This window comes from Kryptolebias marmoratus, linkage group LG22 (genome assembly GCF_001649575.2).
Source record: "Kryptolebias marmoratus isolate JLee-2015 linkage group LG22, ASM164957v2, whole genome shotgun sequence".
In the NCBI taxonomy this organism is placed as follows: Eukaryota; Metazoa; Chordata; class Actinopteri; order Cyprinodontiformes; family Rivulidae; genus Kryptolebias; species Kryptolebias marmoratus.
This window is the reverse complement of record NC_051451.1, coordinates 26,123,947-26,143,205: the sequence shown is the minus strand read 5'-3', so window position 1 is coordinate 26,143,205 and position 19,259 is coordinate 26,123,947. Positions and strand designations below refer to the sequence as shown.

At 43.3% G+C, this 19,259-nt stretch overlaps 1 protein-coding gene across 1 annotated transcript; it reads left to right on the top strand.

The window, feature by feature from the left end:
- The first annotated feature begins 46 nt into the window (after positions 1 to 46).
- nid1a (nidogen 1a) lies at positions 47 to 16,357 on the top strand. The gene is made up of 20 exons (XM_017424358.3): positions 47 to 395; positions 2,904 to 3,200; positions 3,273 to 3,499; positions 3,577 to 3,836; positions 4,942 to 5,082; positions 5,345 to 5,596; positions 6,062 to 6,262; positions 6,345 to 6,575; positions 6,736 to 6,873; positions 7,283 to 7,411; positions 8,674 to 8,817; positions 8,895 to 9,014; positions 9,924 to 10,154; positions 10,250 to 10,419; positions 11,390 to 11,516; positions 11,604 to 11,775; positions 12,144 to 12,301; positions 12,376 to 12,499; positions 14,026 to 14,138; positions 15,872 to 16,357. Exons 1-20 carry the CDS (start codon positions 192 to 194, stop codon positions 15,994 to 15,996), a joined length of 3,564 nt encoding a protein of 1,187 aa, XP_017279847.1. The 5' UTR covers positions 47 to 191; the 3' UTR covers positions 15,997 to 16,357.
- Positions 16,358 to 19,259: the final 2,902 nt, after the last annotated feature.

Here is a 19,259-nt window from a genome sequence, read left to right as displayed (position 1 = left end):
TCCATTTATCCATCCATTTATCCATCCATCGATCCTCTTTCCCAGCTGGTGCCTATCACCAGTTTTATGTCCGGAATCGTGCGCTCTGCAGTCTCCGCCTCTCCCTTCACGCGCACATCCTTTCCTCCTAAAAACATTTCTCTGCCCTGTAGCTCAGGACTGACCGCTCAGCTGCCTCTGAAAGGCGAACAATGGGTTGGAAGAAGCGAGATCAAATCGCCGCGGTACTTTTCTTTGGATTGTTGGCGTCGGCGCGGAGCATCGGGCGAGACGACCTGTTCCCGTTCGGTGTGCGCGCAGGAGACCAGCTCCTCGAACCCGGGACGGATCAGACAGCCGAACTCCAGCTCCACAAGCCCCTGCTGTTTTACAACGGAGCGTTCAACCGCATTTTTGTAAGTGATCCAACAACCTAACATGACACCAGATTAAAAAACAGCGCGCTTTTGTTTTTCTGCTACGTTTGTTGAACTTTTTTGCGCAATTGCGCATGAAAGCGATCTGGAACGGGGTCAGAAGTAACAAACTGTTTGCCAAACGTGGTTCCGGGAGGGAAGGAGTCCCTCTGCTGAATGTGAGCATTTTAGAAGTTGACCTTTAAATAACATAAACATCTTGTGCAATGCGCCCCGCAGCCCCGTTTGGGTCAAACTTTGGAAACAGGATTATGCGCGAGCTCGTGCCAAGTCTCGCGTGATCTGTGAGCTCTTGGAGAACGAGCTGGGAATGACTCTCAGCTACTACCACGCCAATTGTTAGCTCAGTATCTGTAAAATTCACTAAACGCATAACCATCTTTGTGTAGCTGTGGCAGCCATCTTGAATCGGGTTGACTCCAAAAGCTAATCAGCTGTATGTGTACCCCCAGAGGGTCTCATCAAAATGTGGTTGAAGAGATATTTTGCTAACAGACAAATAGGGTTGATCCCAACAGTTAATGTGCTCAAAGTGTGTTGGGGCAACAATGCTCACCAAATTTTATCTCAACATCTGTAAAACTGGCTGAGTTGTAGCCATTTTTGTGTTTGCTAAAACTGCCATCTTGAATCGGGTTGACTCCAAAGGTTGACCACATTTAGATTTATAATCAGTAATTACTTTCTGAAAGTCTCATTAACATCCATCCAGTGGCTCATGAGCTATTTTGCGAACGTTCCGGTGAATTTTGTGGATTTTACGTTGTTTCTGTTGTGCAGCTCTTCTCAGTCGAGCAGTGGATCGTCTCATTTAAGATGATGTTTTGAAGTAAAAGCTGTGGTTAAGGCGTACGCCTGAGGGGTGAGAATAAATCCTGAATTCCTTATTAAAACAATCAGTCTTTGTCAAACTTATCTCCCAGCTGCAGCCGAGCCTGAAACATTTCTGCTTTTCATTTAAGAGAAACTGAGTCCTGAACTCTCGCTGAGCCCGGTGGGGGTTTCACTGAAGACATAAAAAAGGAAGTTTGTAAGAACTTAATTAGTGCCGACAACATTCTATCAAGCCGGAGCATTTACGAACAAACTGTCCGTGAAGACGTCTGCCTGCTCTGTGAGCTGCTGAGTGGTTCCCCAGCTTCGGAAGTCTCTGTAATGAAGATTAGCGAGCGATTTTTAGGCTGTCTGGAGCTCTTCATCAGGGGCGAGGACAGGAAGTGGTGCAGCCATGGGCAAGTTTTTTTGTTTTCCTTCAGTCGGGAAGTGAAGTAGCATGTTTTTGACATAAGCTCTGTTTTTCAGGAACTCCCATGTGTTTGTTAAATCACTAAACGGGTAGAAAAGTTTCTTGTTTGGTCATTAGTGCTGAAGGACAGGGCAGCGGATGGATTATTAGAGTTTAAAGGATCTTACACTGTTATTATTAAGGATAGACCGATCTTCTTTAAAAGGCTGATAAATCCATGTTTGTTATTTATTGTTGCAGCCCCGATTCCATTTGGGATGTTGTGTAAAATGCAAATAAAAACAGATGGAATGAAGTAAACATATTAAATGTTTAAACCTAGAAGTTGCGCTTTTAAAAAAGAAAACGGTAATTTAGAATTTGATGGCGGCAACACATCTCAAAAGTTGTGAGAGGGGCAACAAAAGGCGGTAAAGTGAGTGGCACAAATAAGAAACATCTGGAGGAGCATTTTGTAACTAATTAGGTTAAACGGTGACAGGTCAGAAAGAGGAGTGGAGATAAAACAAGCTTTTAGAGGCTGAATCTGTTCTCCAGGCTGACAGGTTCTGGTTCTGGTTCTGCTCAGGAACACTGTCTGTAAACACAGCTCACCGTGCCGTCCACAAATGCTGCTTAAAGCTCTATCAGGCAGAGAAGAAGCCAGATGTGAACAGATGTGTCTCCTCTGGACCAAAGAGGAGAACTGTTCTGAGGTCAGCCTGCCTCTCTGATGGTATGGGGGTGCATTAGTGCCTCAGGTTTTAGAACAACATCTGCCCCCATCCAGGACTGTTGAACAGACAGAATGGGACAACCTCAGGTCCAGATGTTTACAGACAGAATGGGACAACCTCAGGTCCAGATGTTTACAGACAGAATGGGACAACCTCAGGTCCAGATGTTTACAGACTGATGGGAGAAGAAGAGGAGATGCTTCACAGAACAACTTTAAAGAGACGTGTTGCTGCCATAAAATTCAAAATGACTATTATTTAATTATTTAGTTTCAACATTTGATGTGTTTATTATGTTCCATTGTGAATTTAATATGTGTTTATGAGGTTTGCAAATCTTTGCATTCTGTTTTTTATTAAAATTTTACTCAGCTTCCCAAATTTTTCAGAACTGTGGTTGTAAAAAACAAAATGGGTTTTATATATTTCATAATCAGCTGTAGAAAACCTCTTACAGGTTGAACTCCAGTTACCATCAGCTCATTTCCTGATCTCCTGATGACCAACTCAAGCTTCTCGTTTCAGATCAACACCAATGGTTTTGTTGCCACAGCAAAGCCGGTGAGCGAGTCCACGTACCTCGGGAAGATGCCCCCGGAGTTCGGCATGATCGCCACTTTGCAGGGAGACCTGGACACAAGCGACGGCGCGGGGGAAGTTTTCTTCCGCCAGGACTCCAGTCCGGATGTTTTGCGTCTAGCAGCGAAGCACATCAACAGGGCCTTTCCCAGGGACGACGAGGTGAACCCTACCGACGCTGTGGTGATCACCTGGGTTAACGTCGCCCGTCACGAACCTCAAACCTTAACCAGCGACAAGAAGGTGAGCATTCTACAGCTGCTTAAACCATCTGGACTGGAGCCGGTCATTTATGTCATGTCTTTTATTGTTTAGAGGAACAACTTCCAGCTGGTTATTGCGTCCTTGGAGACTGTCTCATATGCTATTGTCCTCTACCCAAGAAATGGAATCCAGTTTTCCTCCACACCTGTAGGAGACGATAATGTGATCAGTCATGCTGGCTTCAGTAAAGGTTTGATCAAGGGTATATTCTTTAACAGTCAGGGAGAATATTACCGCACAACCACTGATGACGAGGCAAGCGTGAGGGCTTTAGCAGAGTGAGTGTCTTCCAGCACAGATAATCATTTCCTTATCACGTTCACTTTACTAATAAACATATTTTGTGTTTTGAAAGGGAAACCAACTCCGGCCTGCAGGGTGTATGGGTGTACGAGATCGGAACCTACCCTTATTTTTCTAACATCAGACCCGGGGAAGTCACAGATCTGCCCACCGAGGCTCCCCTGCCGGCTTTAGACTCCCAGCAGTCCCTTCTCACCGATGGACAAGTGATTATCAGTCCAGATGCAGAACAGATTCAGATCCACTCAGTTCAGTATCAGCCGAACAACCCAGAGGTGGTGGAGATCGAGGGCTCAGACATTAATGTAGATGGTGAGTACGTTTTGGTTGCCTGGGGCCTTTCTGGGTGGAGTTTACATGTTCTCCCTGAGCTCAAAAACATGCACGTTAGGTTCATTGGTGACTCTAAAACTCTAGGTGTGAGTCAGAGCGTGAATGGTTGTTTGCCTCTACGCGTCCCTGTGATGGACTTGCGACCTGTCCAGGGTGTCCCCCCGCCTCTCGAACAGTGACGGCTGGAGACGGGCACCAGCTCCCTGCAACCCAGAAAAGAAAGAAAATGGATGGATGGAAGTAAACATGGACTTTAAATTTTTTTCAGCCAATTTCTAAATATGATTAAAGGCCTCGCATTCCTTGAAGAAATGCATTTTAAGCTAACGTTTTAGACTAAAATCATTTTATGTTAAGAATAGGCAAAGATATGGCCGCCCTGGTGAAATCTTGAAAATAATCCCTTTGCGCTCAGACTATGTGTTGTGAATGACTCTCAGCTACTGCCACGCCTAATTCTAGCTCAGTATCTGCAGTCCTGACCGTTACATAACCAGTTTTGGGTTTTGTAAGGTTGATTAGCCGCGGCGGCCATCATGATTTAGGCTGGCTCTTAAAAGTAACAGGCTTTCTCAGAGTTTCAATAAAAATCTGTCCAGTTGTTAATGAGATATTTTGCAAACCGACAGAATTGACCTCAATGGGTAATGGTAAGGTTTTAGCAGGATCAGTTAGCTCAGTAACTGTAAAAGGTTATAGCCATTTTTGTGTCTTCTAATGTTGATTAGCTGTGGCGGCCACCTTTTGCCTTTCAGCAGCAGGCGATAAATGCAGAATCCAAGCCAGCTGTCATCAAACAGACTTTTATGACTCATTAGTATTGCCAGTGGCACTTGAGCCATGAATTTGTACAACACGTGGCATTATAATTGTGCGATTAGCAAATAAATTAGCACTGAAACATTCGTTATAAATCTCAAGCAACCATGGACCAAACAAACATCCTTGTGGCACGCCATTTTTAACAGAAACATGTCTTGGCTGAATTATGAGTTATGATCTGTGCTATAAACATGTATTTTATCGCAGAGCTTTATATATTGTAATTATTTAACAGTTAGCTGTTCTTATTGTTTATTTTCAGTGTTTTCGTACAACCTGGGGACGTGTGCCAACAACAGAAACAAGTGCTCCCAGTTTGCTGACTGCAGAGACTATTCCAGTGGATTCTGCTGCCACTGCAGACCGGGCTACTATGGCAATGGAATACAGTGCCTGGCAGAGGGTAGGGTTCTGTTTCTGCTGTTCTTTGACTTACTGGATCTCTGTAATCACCCAGAACAAACGATTTAATGACTTGTTGAAAGCAAAAGGCCGAATCTTGGAGAGCATTATGCAAAGTCGTAACATCTACTAAAATCTTCACAAGTTATCTTTAATGAAGTACCTCTGATTCAGCTTTCAGACCACTGTTTCCTTTTTTATATCTTCTGTTTGAACCATGAGATGTTCGCTCACTAACTTTGTTTAACTTATCGTTTATTCAGGAAAACCACAAAGAATGAACGGGAAGCTACACGGAAAACTGTACGCAGGCCACTCCCAAGCCCCGGTGGAGTTCAGCGGGAACGATCTCCACTCGTACGTCGTGGTCAACGACGGGCGGTCGTACGTCGCCATCAGTGGCATTCCCGAGTCCGTTGGGTTCTCCATGGCGCCCCTGTTGGCCCTGAGCAGCGTGATCGGGTGGACATTTGCTTTGGAGCAGCCCGGCTTCAGGAACGGCTTCAATTTAATGGGTGAGCGTCTTCTTTTTAAAGAAAAATGGAAAATATGTATGCTAACGTTCTTCGGCATCCTGCTGCACTCTTTAAGGTAGTACCTCGCTGGGCGGCAACTGTTGGAGTTCTTAATTTTCTCGCATTAGATGGAAAATTTGCCTATTTTTTGCAATTTTGAGTCCTCAGCCAGAGATTGCGCCCTAAACAAATAGGCTATCTTACTGGGCTGTGAAGTGAAGTTTCTAAAATGTCTTGAAGTATTCGCCGGGGTTCTCGGTGTCAGAGGTTTGCTCTTGCTTCACTTGAAATTCAAGACAAATGTCCTCTCAACGACTTTTCTTTCTCTTACTCTTAAATCAGGAGATTTTCCAAATGTCTCATTCACGAGGAAATATTTGTGTACTTTCTCACTATGTTGAACGGTGAATTCCCGACCTCAGCTGAGGGTCGCAGCGTTAACCTCCTCCTCGCCGTTTCCTGTAGGGGGGGAGTTCACGCGGCTGGCTGAAGTGACCTTCGTGCCCGGGAACGAGAGGCTGACAATCAGGCAGGAGTTTAAAGGCACAGATGAGCTGGACCACCTGGTGGTGAGCACCACCGTGGACGGCAGGGTCCCTGAGGTGCCTCCTGGCGCCACCGTTCAGGTGGAGCCGTACACCGACATCTACCAGTACAGCAACAACTGTAAGACCAGGCTAAGGCGCAGCGTTTCCAGTCCCTTTCCCTCACTGATTTCAGTTACTCATCTGATGATTTTACCCTTCAGTGATCGCCTCATCCTCCACCCGGAACTACGTCCTGACTTTGCCCGATGGATCCACTGAAACCAGGAGCTACCAGTGCCGTGAGACCATCACCTTCCAGAGCTGCCAGTATGACCAGTCCTTCAGAGACGTGGATACTCAGATGCTCAAAGTGGACCAACTCTTCGCCTTTTATGATTCTAATAATAATCTCCTTCGCTACGCCATGAGCAACAAGATCGGGGACGTCAACGGTGAGGATGAGGAAAATGTTTTGTCTTCCTGTTTTGGTCTGAGCTCGCTTCCTTCCTCCGTCTTGTCCGACAAAGTGGCATTTTTCAGGTTTCTGTTTTCGTTTTCCCTTAAAAAGATGATTAGATTTGTAACAAAGTGTCTCACGCTGTAACTCCTCAGGCGGGCAGCCAGAGGAGAACCCGTGTTTTACCGGAAGACACGGCTGCGACACCAACGCTGTCTGCAAACCTGGCGACGGGATCCATTTTGTCTGCACTTGTGCCGCTGGGTTCAGTGGTGACGGCCGTGCGTGTTACGGTAAGAACGATTAAATGCAATAAAATAAAATCCCCATTTCCCCATAACTGTGCACCGTTTCTACAGTTTGCTTCTGAATGAACCAGAGTTCCTGAAGTCTTCCTCCTGAGGGACATTTAGCCGAGGCAGTCCCACGCTTCCAGGCTGGATTGACCACTGTCCCATATTCCCAGTCCACTTTCCAAACAACTACGAATCTTTTAACCAAACAGGAAGACCGCACAGTGGAGAAAGGAAGGAAATCTTTCAGACAGATCCTGTTGTTAAACAATTAGGCCATCTTATCGAGCGTCTCCCTTTAAACTTCTAAAAACCAGACTTCGGAAGTCCAATCTGCACCTAATCTCGGGTGTTATTAGCGTGCGATAACCCATCTCTCTCTTTTTCATTTTTATTTATGTTCGGTCAGACATTGACGAGTGCAGAGAGACCCCTCAGATCTGCGGCCCGAATGCCGTCTGCAATAATCAACCGGGGACTTTCCGCTGTGAGTGTGAGGAGGGCTTTCAGTTCGGCAGTGATGGGCGGACATGCATCGGTAAGAGACGTTCGAGTGCCTGCAGGGAAAACTGGAAAAATGAGCTTTTTAATGTAAAAATGCAGCATGACAACGATCAGAACAAAGGCTAAAACCAGGCCAAAAACTGGAAAACAGTTGATGAAAGCTAAAATGATCACAACAGCAGCTAACAGCTAAACTTTGTAAAACAGCACCTAAGAGTAAAAATCTAGCAGAACAGAAAGCTAAAATCAAGAAACAGTACATAGAAGCTAAAATTAGCAAAGCAGTAGCTAAATCTAGCAAAGCGGCCACAAAAAGCTAATACCAACTCAACAGTTGCTATAAGCTAAAAACAGGAAAACAGTAGCTAAGAGCTAAAACTAGCAGAACAGAAGCTAAAAGATAAAATAAAAAAACTACATAGAAACCAAAATTAGCAAAGCAGTAGCTTAATCTAGCATAACGGCCACAAAAAGCTAATACCAGCTAAACTGTAGCTATAAGCTAAGAGCAGGAAAACAGTAGCTAAAAGCTAAAACTAGCAGAAAGGAAACTAAAAGCTAAAATTAAAAAACAGTAGAAAGAACATATATTTAAACAGCAGTAGCTAAATGCAAAAATGAGCAAAACGGTAACAAAAAGCTAAGATCAGCTAAACAGTAGCTGTGAGCTAAAACCAGAACAACAGTAAATTAAAGCTAAAATTATCACAACAGTGGCTAAAAGCTAATTTTTCTAAAACAGTAGCTAAAAGCTAAGGTCAGCTAAACAGTAGCTATAGGCTAAAAACAAGAAAACAGAAAGCTAAAATGATCACAGCTGTAGCTAAAAGCTAAACTTTGTAAAACAATAGCTAAGAGCTAAAACTACAAGAACAGGAGCTAAAAGCTAAAATAATTTAAAAAAACAGTACATAGAAGCCAAAATTAGCAAAGCAGTAGCTAAAAATAGCAAAACAGCAGCAAAAAGCTAATACCAACTAAACAGTAACCATAAGCTAAAACCAGGGAAACGGTAGCTAAAAGCTAAAATGATCACAGCTGTAGCTACTTTCTAAAGTTATCAAAAATATATCTCAAAGCTAAAACTAGCAAATCAGTAGCTAAAAGCTAAAAAATGAAGTAAGAATGAACAGATCTTATTGAATTTATGTGAGAAAAAAATGTAAACAATGATAAATAATTCAGAAAGTTTAAAAAGCTAATATCTGTAACGATCTGAACAAGCTGAAGGTTTTCATAGCTGAATGGCTGAAAGAGCTGAAAGTGAGAGTGTGAATATCTTGTTCCTCCTCGTAGAGGTCGATCAACCCGTGGACCACTGTGCGGACGGCACTCACACTTGTGACGTTTCTGAGCGCGCTCAGTGCAGCTACACCGGCGGCTCGTCGTACCACTGCTCCTGTCTGCAGGGCTTCGTGGGCGATGGAAGGACCTGCCAAGGTACGGCAGAGACACCGAAGACCACGGGACGCCTTCAGGTCGTCCACCAGTAACCATCCATGTCCTTATCTGTGCAGACATAGACGAGTGTCAGCCGGGCAGGTGTCACCTGAACGCAGCGTGCATCAACACGCAGGGTTCCTTTATCTGCCAGTGCCTACCGGGCTACAGTGGGAACGGCGTCTACTGCTCGTCAGGTGAGATCATCATCATCATCGTTTCAGCTGATTTTTACTCTGCTAACAACAGAATACAAAGTCTTTGCTCCGACGAGTTTATTATCAACTACTTCTGCAGACTTTCTGCCATTTTAGCCTTTTGGTTAATTCAGCTGGGACTTTGGTTTTTGTAACTTTTATGCTTTATAGAATATTTACTTTCATTTTTTTATACACATTTTCCCATAGAAATGCATGGAAATTTGAAATTTGTTTCAGCATACTGACTTTATTTTTGTCTTTCTATGCTCCTTTTAGCTTTTAGCCAGCCTTCTGCTATTTTTAGCTTCTATCTAGCCTGTTGCTACTTTTAGCTTTTAGCCAGCTTTTTGCTTTTAGCATTTAGCTAGCCATTTGTTACTTTTAGTTTCAATTGAGCAAATTTGCTACTTTTAGCTTTTATTTTGCTTTTTGCTATTTTAGCTTTTAGCCAACCTTCTGCTACTTTTAGCTTCTAACTAGCCTTTTGTTACTTTAACTTTTAGTTAGCATTTTTTCTACATTCAGCTAACCTTTCGCTGCTTTTACCTAGCTCTGTAGTACTTTTAACTTTTAGCCAGCCTTCACTACTTTTAGTTTCTAGAAACCAAATCGCTACTTTTAGCTTTTAGCTAACATTTTGCTACTTTTACCTTTTACCCAGTGTTCTTCTTCTTTTAACAGCTTTTTCAGCTAATTTCAGTGAACCACTTCAGCACTCACACGTTATCTGTTTCGGGTCGTAGTTTTATTTGAATTATTTACAATTTAATGACCTTCACCATTAGCGTCGCTAATTCAGTTTAGCTAGAAAACACATGTTGGTGCTAAACCACAGCCGAAGCCAAAGAGGCTTTTTAACAAGTTTTTGATGTTATGTTTTTTGTTGTTTTTAACTTCTTCTTTCAGAGAGGACAAAGACTCGATGCGAGAGCCACAGAGACAGTCTCCTTGGTGGGGCGGGGCTGGGTCCACCCCGGGGCCCCCGGCCCCCCGTCGGTCACTACATCCCTGAGTGTAACGTGAATGGCGACTACGAGCCGATGCAGTGCCACAGCAGCACCGGGTACTGCTGGTGCGTCGACCGAAACGGGCTGGAGATCGCCGGGACGCGCTCGGCTCCGGGCCACAGGCCGATGTGTGAGTAAATGATGGGATGTCCTGAAGCTCCAGGACAGAATTCCAGCGGGGTGTAAATTAACGCTTTGTTTCCGCCTTTTTTTAACTTCCGCCAGGTGTTGACCACAACATCGGGCCCACGCCTGTTGGACCGCGGCCCCGACCCGACGTCACCCTCCCTCCGGGGACACACCTGCTGTTTGCTCAGAGCGGCAGAGTGGAACACGTCCCGTTGGACGGTTACGACATGAAGAAGAACGATGCCAAGCCCGTCCTTCATCTGCCTGTAAGGGACGCCATCTTTCATCTTGTTTTAAAAATGATTAACTTTTCGTCTTTTTGGTCAAATCTTGAATAGGTGTAGTGTTGCAAGATTTCAAATGACCTGCTGTCCCTCGGAGTATGTGTTGGTAACGACTCTCAGCTACTACCACGCCAAATTTTAGCTCAACATCTGCAAAGTTGACTGAGTTGAAGCCATCTGGGGCAGCCATCTTGAATTGGGTTGGCTCCAATGGTTAATCAGCCGTAGATGTTTATTCAGTGATTACTTCCTGAAAGATATTTTACTAACAGTCAAACAGAGTTACGGTTATTGCCGAGTTTTGAACAAAGATGTTGTGCGATCTGTTGGCGCTCAGAGTATGCGTTGAGGGTGACTCTCAGCTACTACCACACCACATTTTAGCTCAGCATCTATAAAAGTTGTAGCCATTTTTGTGTTGGCTGTGGTTAATGATCTCGAATCAAATTGACTCCAGATTGTAATCAGTCGGAGTTCTACATCGAATGGTTACTTTCTGAGAGTTTCATTAAAATCCGCCCGGTTGGTTCATGAGATATTTTGCTAACAGACACACACATGCACAGTTTGGATCCCTTTAGGAGTAAAACAAGACAGCAGTTATCCCCTGTAACGTTTGCTCAGGCTGTTTGTTCTCTTCTTGGCAGTAAAAGTTGCCAGATTCCCAGCTGCTCCGTGCGTTAAAGGCTTAGCTTTATTGGAGTCAACATTGAGTTATTCCCACTAATGAATAACATCGGTCCAACATCCTTGGAATTCCCGCCTGTGTGGTTTTTGTTTTTTGTTTTTTTCCCTATTCTCAGATTTCCAAACCAGCTGGCTTGTCGTCCTGATGCAATGCCGGATTTGTTTTTAGCTAGTTTACATTTAAGTCTAGACACAAACACAAGAAACCCCACATCTGCTCCATGTTTTGTCTGAGAAAAATCTTTTTTTTTTGCCTTCCTCACAGGGGAAAGTTATCATCGGAGTTGCCTTTGACTGCGTGGAAAAAATGATTTATTGGACGGAAATAACATCTCCTTCCATCAGCAAGGCCAGCGTTGATGGCGGGGAACCCACCGCCGTCATCAGATCCGGTAGTTTCACTTTTACTCTTCAAGTTTCTTGTTCTTCTATGAACCAAAAACCGTAAACCAAGTCTGTGAAATGTGTCCTCCTGACAGATTTGGAAAGCCCAGAGGGTATCGCCATCGACCACTTGAGCCGGACGATGTTCTGGACCGACTCTATGAGGGATCGAATCGAGGTGGCGTCTCTGGACGGGTCTCAGCGGCGTGTCCTTGTAGACAACGATCTTGTGAACCCTCGAGCTATCATCGCTGATCCTGAAAACGGGTGTGTAAAATGCTTCTTCGTGATGTTTTTACGTCTTCCTGACATATTTGTGGAACTGACAAGCTAAGTCCTAAAGGTACTCCTTGCAGAAGTATGAAATTAAACGTAAAAAAGGTTATCCTGAGTAAGTTGATCGACTGCTGTTACGCCTCTGAGTCAGAAGGGGAGGTAGTCACAGAGCTGAGGTGCCAAATATGTGTGAAGTAGGGGGCGGGGCCTACAGTATTTCTCAAATGGTGCAGTTTAATAGCGTTTACTCCGGTAGTTTTCCAAATATACTGATGTGTAATTCCAAAAAACATGTCAGAACAGAGGTTGGAAGAGTTATCTGCAGCAGGTAAGATATTATTTGTGATTTATCCCAACAGTAATCTGTACTGGGCCGACTGGAACCGCGACGCCCCCAAGATAGAAACCTCCTACATGGACGGAAGCAACAGAAGAGTTCTGGTCAAGGACAACCTGGGTCTGCCGAACGGGTTGACCTACGACTACCGGAGTTCTCTGCTGTGTTGGGCCGATGCTGGTAAATTCCACGCCGATGACTTATCCAAGATGTCCGCCGTGTGACTCGCCCTGAGTGAGGACTTTCGCCCGCAGGTACGCACAAACTGGAGTGTGTGAATCCTGGTCGGGGAGACCGCAGCACGGTTTTGGAGGGGATCCGGTACCCGTTTGGAATCACGACCGTTGGGAAGAACATCTTCTACACCGATTGGCAGAGGTCTGTAACTTTCTTTGATCTGACGTTTATTTTTAACCCTCTCCTGTCAAATCGGGTCAAACTCTTCATGTCTTCAAGACGATGGATTGAACAGAGCTCTGTGACGTGTTATAAGCATGAGATGTTGTTGTTTTTTACTTTAAACTTCTCAACAACTTTCTTCCTGGCCTGTCTGGTGTGTTCCTTGGTCTTGGTCTTCAGATAAAATGATCAGTACACAAGCTAAAATTAGAAAAACAAGAGCTAAAACCTCCAAGACGAGAGCTAAAACCTCCAAGACGAGAGCTAAAACCTCCAAGACAAGAGCTGAAACTTCCAAGAAAAGAGCTGAAACCTGCAGGACAAGAGCTAAAACCTCCAAGACAAGAGCTAAAACCTCCAAGACAACAGGTGAAACCTTGAAGACAAGAGCTAAAACCTCCAAGATGAGAGCTAAAATCTCCAAGACGAGAGCTGAAACTTCCAAGACAAGACCTAAAACCTCCAAAACAAGGGCTAAAACCTCCAAGACGAGAGCTAAAACCTCCAAGACGAGAGCTAAAACCTCCAAGACGAGAGCTAAAACCTCCAAGACGAGAGCTAAAACCTTCAAGACAACAGCTAAAACCTCCAAGACGAGAGCTAAAACCTCCAAGACGAGAGCTAAAACCTTCAAGACAACAGCTAAAACCTCCAAGACAAGAGCTAAAACCTCCAAAACAAGAGCTAAAACCTCAAAGATGAGCTAAAACCTCCAAAGCAACAGCTAAAATCAGCAAAATAGTAGCTAAAAGTTAAAATGAGTCAGATGCCAACTAAAGGTGAGACCAAATAAATAATAGTTAATGTTTTTTAAAGATTTGAAGACTATATAAAAGTTTTATAAACCAAAAGTCACAGCCGTAACAACCTGAATGAGCTGAATGTTTTGATTAATGTTTGGTTAAAAAAGCTGAAAGTATGATTTAGAATTTTAAAGCCCTTCAGAAGGAAACCATGAACGGCGTGTGAACGCTGACGCTGATTTTAGTTCGAGGTCGCAGAGTAAAGGTGGTCAGCTTGGCGTTGCTCCGTCACATTTAGTGAAATACTCTGAAGTCTGCGGTCGTGACGAAACGTTTAAGTCGTCTGAGAGCTCCGTCACGGCGCCGCAGCATCAGGAGCGTTTTGCGGCCTTCACCCTCCGCCCCGCTCAGGGGTCACGCTTCAATCAGGAATTATCCTGAACTCGGACATTCCCAGCCTGAAACTTCCGAGCTCTGTGTTCCCGCTGAAGGAAAGCGGGGGTTGGGGATGTGTGTGTGTGTGTGTGTGAACATGGGAGTGAGAAAGAATCCCAAAAAGTGACAGCTGCTTGCAATTTCCCAGCCCAGGCATCTGCGAGCGACCTGCCCTGGGCCTCACTGTGATCTCAGCAGGACCTCACGAGGAAAGGTTGAGAGATTGTGGCGTTGGGGGGGCGGGGAGGCTGGGGCGCTCGCCTTCGGGCCGACTCAGAACCGACTCGAAACGCTTCTGAACTCTTGTGCTGACTGTGTTCCCGACAGGGACTCCGTGGTCGGGGTGGACCGCTACACGGGGGAAGAGTCGGACGAGTTTCACCCCCAGAAACGGACCAGGCCGTACGGGATCACCACGGCTTACGCCCAGTGCCTTTCAGGTACCGTTCTACGGGAAAAAATAAACATTTATTGCAATGAAAGGCGAAAGGACGATGATGTGTTTGCCCTCCTCTGTCTCTGTTTGTCATGTTAGTGAAATATCTCATGAATCACGAGTAATCACTGTGAATCCAATTCAAGATGGCTGCCACAGCTAGCACAAAAATGGTTATAAGTCAGTAAGTTTTACAGATATGGAGCTAAAATCAATGTGGTCGGTGCTGACAGATCTCATAAAGTCCTCCACAGGGTTGGACCATCTTATTATCATTATTATGAGATCATTTTAGGTTAACTCTGTGGCATAAAAGGCGGTGGGCGATATGCATTCCTTCAATTATCTTAAAAACGTTGCAGCTGAGGAGCAACTCTGGGAAGTCGGAATCTGAGCTCTGCTCCGTATCTGAAGGTGTCGGGAGGAACTCCGCTGCTGGTGTTTATTACGTTTATTACTTGAAGGAATGGCTGTTGGTGGAGCTCAGCGCCGGGCTTCGTCCTCCCTTTAGATAAGAATGTAGCCTGAACGTAGCCAGGGGAGAGTCGAGGGAGGGGGGGCCTCCAACATCTGCAACATCTGGAGTTCTCTGTTTCCTTTGGACGTGTTCGGTTTGTGGAAAGAGCCCCGCTTCCCACTGCTTCCTGCTGCGGTGGCTTATTAATGAATGCTCCTTCTTTATCACGTTATTCTCTGTGTGTGTCATACTTGCCAACATTTTGGGAATGTCAATATGGGACAACATAGAGTGAACAATACATTATCTGTGTTTAAGTCTCTGCCCAAATATGTACAGTTGTATATAAACAGCTGATCTCTTCATCAGCTGATCGTGTCTTTAAAACATCGCTCCCAGAAATACACCCAAACATCATAGATTCAACAGGATTTTCCTGAATTCTGATCAATTAATTTGAATTAATCACATGGGCTCTCAAGTTTGGATCTTTGTCTCCATCCTCTCAGCTGTTAGATTGTAAATACTGATCAGTAAACAGCTGGAACTTGTTATTTATTAGCTAACCTGAACATTTCCAGGCCTCCTCTTGATGCTCAGACAGAACTTCCTGCTGTCTTTTAACCACTTTGAAAAGCTTTCATCTTTCCTGCCTCCATCTTTATCTTTCTGCCTCTCCATCTTTAGTTCTCTGTTCTCTGCTGTGAGATTGACAGCTGTAAGTGCTTGGGGGAGTGGGCGGGGCTTACGGCACGCTGCAGAATGAGTGCTTTCTTACATTTAGCTGCCAAAGTCACTAGATTTGTCGCTAGTCGCTTTAAAAAAATGCTAGAGGGATCTGAAAACTCGCTAAATATAGCGTTAAAGTGACAAAAAGGACGTGTGCGTGATTTTTTTTTGCGTGAGAAATACAAAGTGTGGCGTGTGAGGGCCAAATGCGGGACTTTTGGTTGTCCTGCACAGGGTGATGCGGGACAAGGGGGGGTTGGCAAGTATAGTGTCTGTGTGTGTGTGTGTGTGTGTGTGTGTGAGCACATCTACAACTGATTGGTCAACCCAGTTCAAGATGGCCTCCACAGCTTCGAACATAAATGGTTGTAGCTCGGTCATTTTTACAGATCCTGAGCTAAAATTTGGGGTGGTAGTAGCTGAGAGTCATCCTCAGTGATGTTATTTACAAGGACTTCAAATCCTTAGTTTAAAAGGCAGCGGGTGACATGCATTCCCTCCAGGAATGTCAGGCGTTTAATTCCTCTTCCCCCCCCCTCTTTTTCCGACAGGACAAAACTACTGCTCTGTGAACAACGGAGGATGCACTCACCTCTGTTTACCGACGCCAACCGGCCGCTCCTGCAGGTGCCCCGACAACGCCGCGGCAGTGGGCTGCGTGGAGAGCGACCACTGAACGCAGGCCGCGATATCCGGGGCCGCTCCGCGTCACCGAAAGAAGTTCATGGTGCCTTTCACTGCTCAGTGTTATGCCTTTATGTACAATTTTATTTTTTTAATAGACTTACACAAATCACAGCCACCCTTGAGAGTATGTTTACTTCTTTTTTATATATCATGAGTGCACATAAACTGAGAATAAAGCTCAAGGGATCCATAATTTAATGTGAAATTTGTCATGAAGTCAGTATCTCATTCCACTGTGCCATGTTTGAATTACAGCTACTTTTATGTGATACCGTTAAGAAACACGGTGAAAACATCTTTGCATCCTGACCAGCACAAGAAATAAATGTTTTGGGTTTTTTTTTCTACCAGTTTGAGTTCTTGAGTCTGTTTTTAAAGTAACACTGCCATCATGTGTCCGGAGGTTTAATTACAGACGTCTGGTTGCTGGACGGCTTTCTGAAGAATATATTTACACAGAAGCTTACTCGCGCTCATGGGCGTGAATTTAATTAATTTTAGGCTCTTATTGATTTGTTTAAACAGCTGATTACACAACACACAGCTTCAACAAGAACTGTGTGCACAAGTTTGAATTTATTGTAGGTTTTCTCTAATCCACACAGGGTCAAAATTACACAAGCAGGCTTGAAAATATCCGTAACCCCCACTAACTGTTGTTTAAACGTCTAATAGGAGTTGGATCCTCAACCGCAGGTTTGATTCTGGTTGGGTGTTCGGCAGAATTCATTAAAATAGGTCAGTTTTTTGGCACAGACCCACAAATTCTGAATCAGATTGAGTTTGGGGCTTTGGGAAGGTCCGCCTGCTTTATCCAATGAGAAACCAGCTCTGATGGGAGTCTTGTTGGACAAATCCCAATTGTTGATTTCAGGTGAAGTTGAAGAACTTGGAGGTAGACCACCAGAACAACATGATGCTACCACCACCATGCAAAACCACACTGCGTAAAAAGAACCTCTTAATTATGACTTAGTATTTCAAAATGATGACTTAGCATCTCGTAATTAGAAGATACTATCTCAAAATTATCAAAACTATGACTTAGTACATCATAATTATGAGTTAGTAGCTCATAATTATGACTTAGCAGACGTAGCATCTCAAAATTAGGAGATAATATCTCTAAATGACCACTAAGCAACTCAAAATTATAAAATACTTTCTTAAGGTTCTAACCTAGTATCTCATAATTATGAGTATCTCATAAATATGAGATACTACCTCAAAATGTTGACTTAGCATCTCATAATTTTGTCTTTGCATCTTATAATGATGAGAAACTAAGTTATAATTTAGAGAAAGTATTATTGACTTACCAGCTGTAGTTATGAGAAGCTGTCTCATATAATAACGTCACCTAACTCAAAATGATGAGACACTAAGTCATCATTTTGAGATAATATATCATAATTATGACTTACAGATGTTTCTTTTTTATCAAAGTGGCGGAAATGGACTTCCATATTTTTACCTCATTTCCACAAAGCCAACAATATCTCTGTCCACTTGGGATGAGACGACGAAGATCAACAAAGCGTATTTCCAGGGTACCCTGAACGCACCACCGCTCTGAGCGGAATGCCATTGATCTGATTGATCGATCGTCTGCGGGTTGGCCAATAGGAAGCCAGGCAGGAGGGAACGTCACGAGGGAAGATTTATAACACCAACCCTCAGACTTGACTGCAAGGAAAAACCGATCCCGGCTAAAGCGAAAAAACGGGATTAAAAATAAAATAAAAAAAAACATCGAACACATTTCAACACGGTGTCACATTATGGGGTTTTCTTTGTAATATGGACCCGGATTCACCAGAATATTTTGTGTGTTTTTTTTAAATTAAACATCAATTTAAAGATTTTGGCTATTTTATGCTTAGAGTAAACACATAAAAGTAATGCCTATATATTTATTTATTTATTAGTTGAAAACGCGCTTCTGCCGTTAAACCGAAAGATGGCGGTGTTGCCTTGCAGTCAGAGCCGAGGGCTAAAACTCCCATATGAGCAGCGCTGGACGGCAGCTAGCCTTTAGTTTACTTTAATTCACTGGAAACCGAGGTGAGCTGGATGATTTATGCTTTTTGTGAAAACAATAAAGGGCGTAGCTCCATCCTGGTCGCTTAGTTGTTTTCTCAGATGCGATAAAATGTGTTTTTCTCTGACACAATTCCGACAGTTGCCGAACATGAACGGGTCGCTGCGATGCTACAATAACAGCTAACCGTTGGGACTGTTTGCGACGGCGCTGCAACCTGGAAATTTATAGTCTCTTTATTTTATTATTATTATAATTTCCGTGCATTTGTTGCACGAGGAATTAAGTGAAATCTCCCTGTAGTTTACCGGCTGTTTATCGAGATGTATTGTTTGAAATTGTCGGGCATCTCCGAAACGTTTCGGTTACGCTGGATGCAACAGGAAACGGGAGAAATTTCAAAATAAAACACAAACTGCAGCTCTTTTTTAAAATTTCTTTATCATTTATTATATATTTAAACAAAATATACTGAGCAGAGTCATCCAAGCACATCGTGTTTATGAATTATAAACATAAACCTGCAATATGTTAATATATACCGATGTATCTATTTGTAGATGTTGGTGCAGAGATGCTTTTTTGTTATTATTATTATTATATGACTTAAAATATGTATCAATCATGAGAGCTGAGCTTCAAATTGTGTCTGTATTATGTTAGAAATCAATACCAATAGAAAAACATTAATATTGAACAATACTGACTGAAATCCTCTTTTTAACTCACCATACAATATGCCCTAACGTTGTCTGAACTATAGTAAACAACAGTGTTGTTTCTACAAACAGTGCTTGATGTTTGAGGTTTTAAATAGCAGCATTAAATGTTACTGAGGAAAAAAATGCACAAATCTGAATTGGACTATATCAAGGGCATGCAGTAGATTCTAAAACATTATTGTTTATAATCTGTGTAAAGCACAGTTAAAACAGTGTACTTGTACAAGCATATCGATTGTTTTATTTATATATCTTTTTATGTTTGTTAATAAAATTACCTTTGGTTGCATTTTAGCTGCAACATCTTTGTTTAATTTAATAGAAATGATCACAAATGCTAAAGAGGATTTATAAGAAAACCTACAAAGAAGAATTTAAGCTAATGTGAATTAGCCCTTAAATAAAGCCCTTAAATGATAGTATTTGTTGTGCTTTTATCTTGAAGGGCAAGCTTCACACCGAAAACGAAGTGTTTGAAACTGCGCATCC

Coding starts and splice junctions, on each gene's coding strand:
- nid1a (XM_017424358.3), top strand. CDS start 192: ATGGGTTGGAAGAAGCGAGATCAAATCGCCGCGGTACTTTTCTTTGGA. Junction 5,597..6,061: donor GAACGGCTTCAATTTAATGG/GTGAGCGTCTTC, acceptor CGTTTCCTGTAG/GGGGGGAGTTCACGCGGCTG. Junction 11,776..12,143: donor ATCGCTGATCCTGAAAACGG/GTGTGTAAAATG, acceptor TTATCCCAACAG/TAATCTGTACTGGGCCGACT.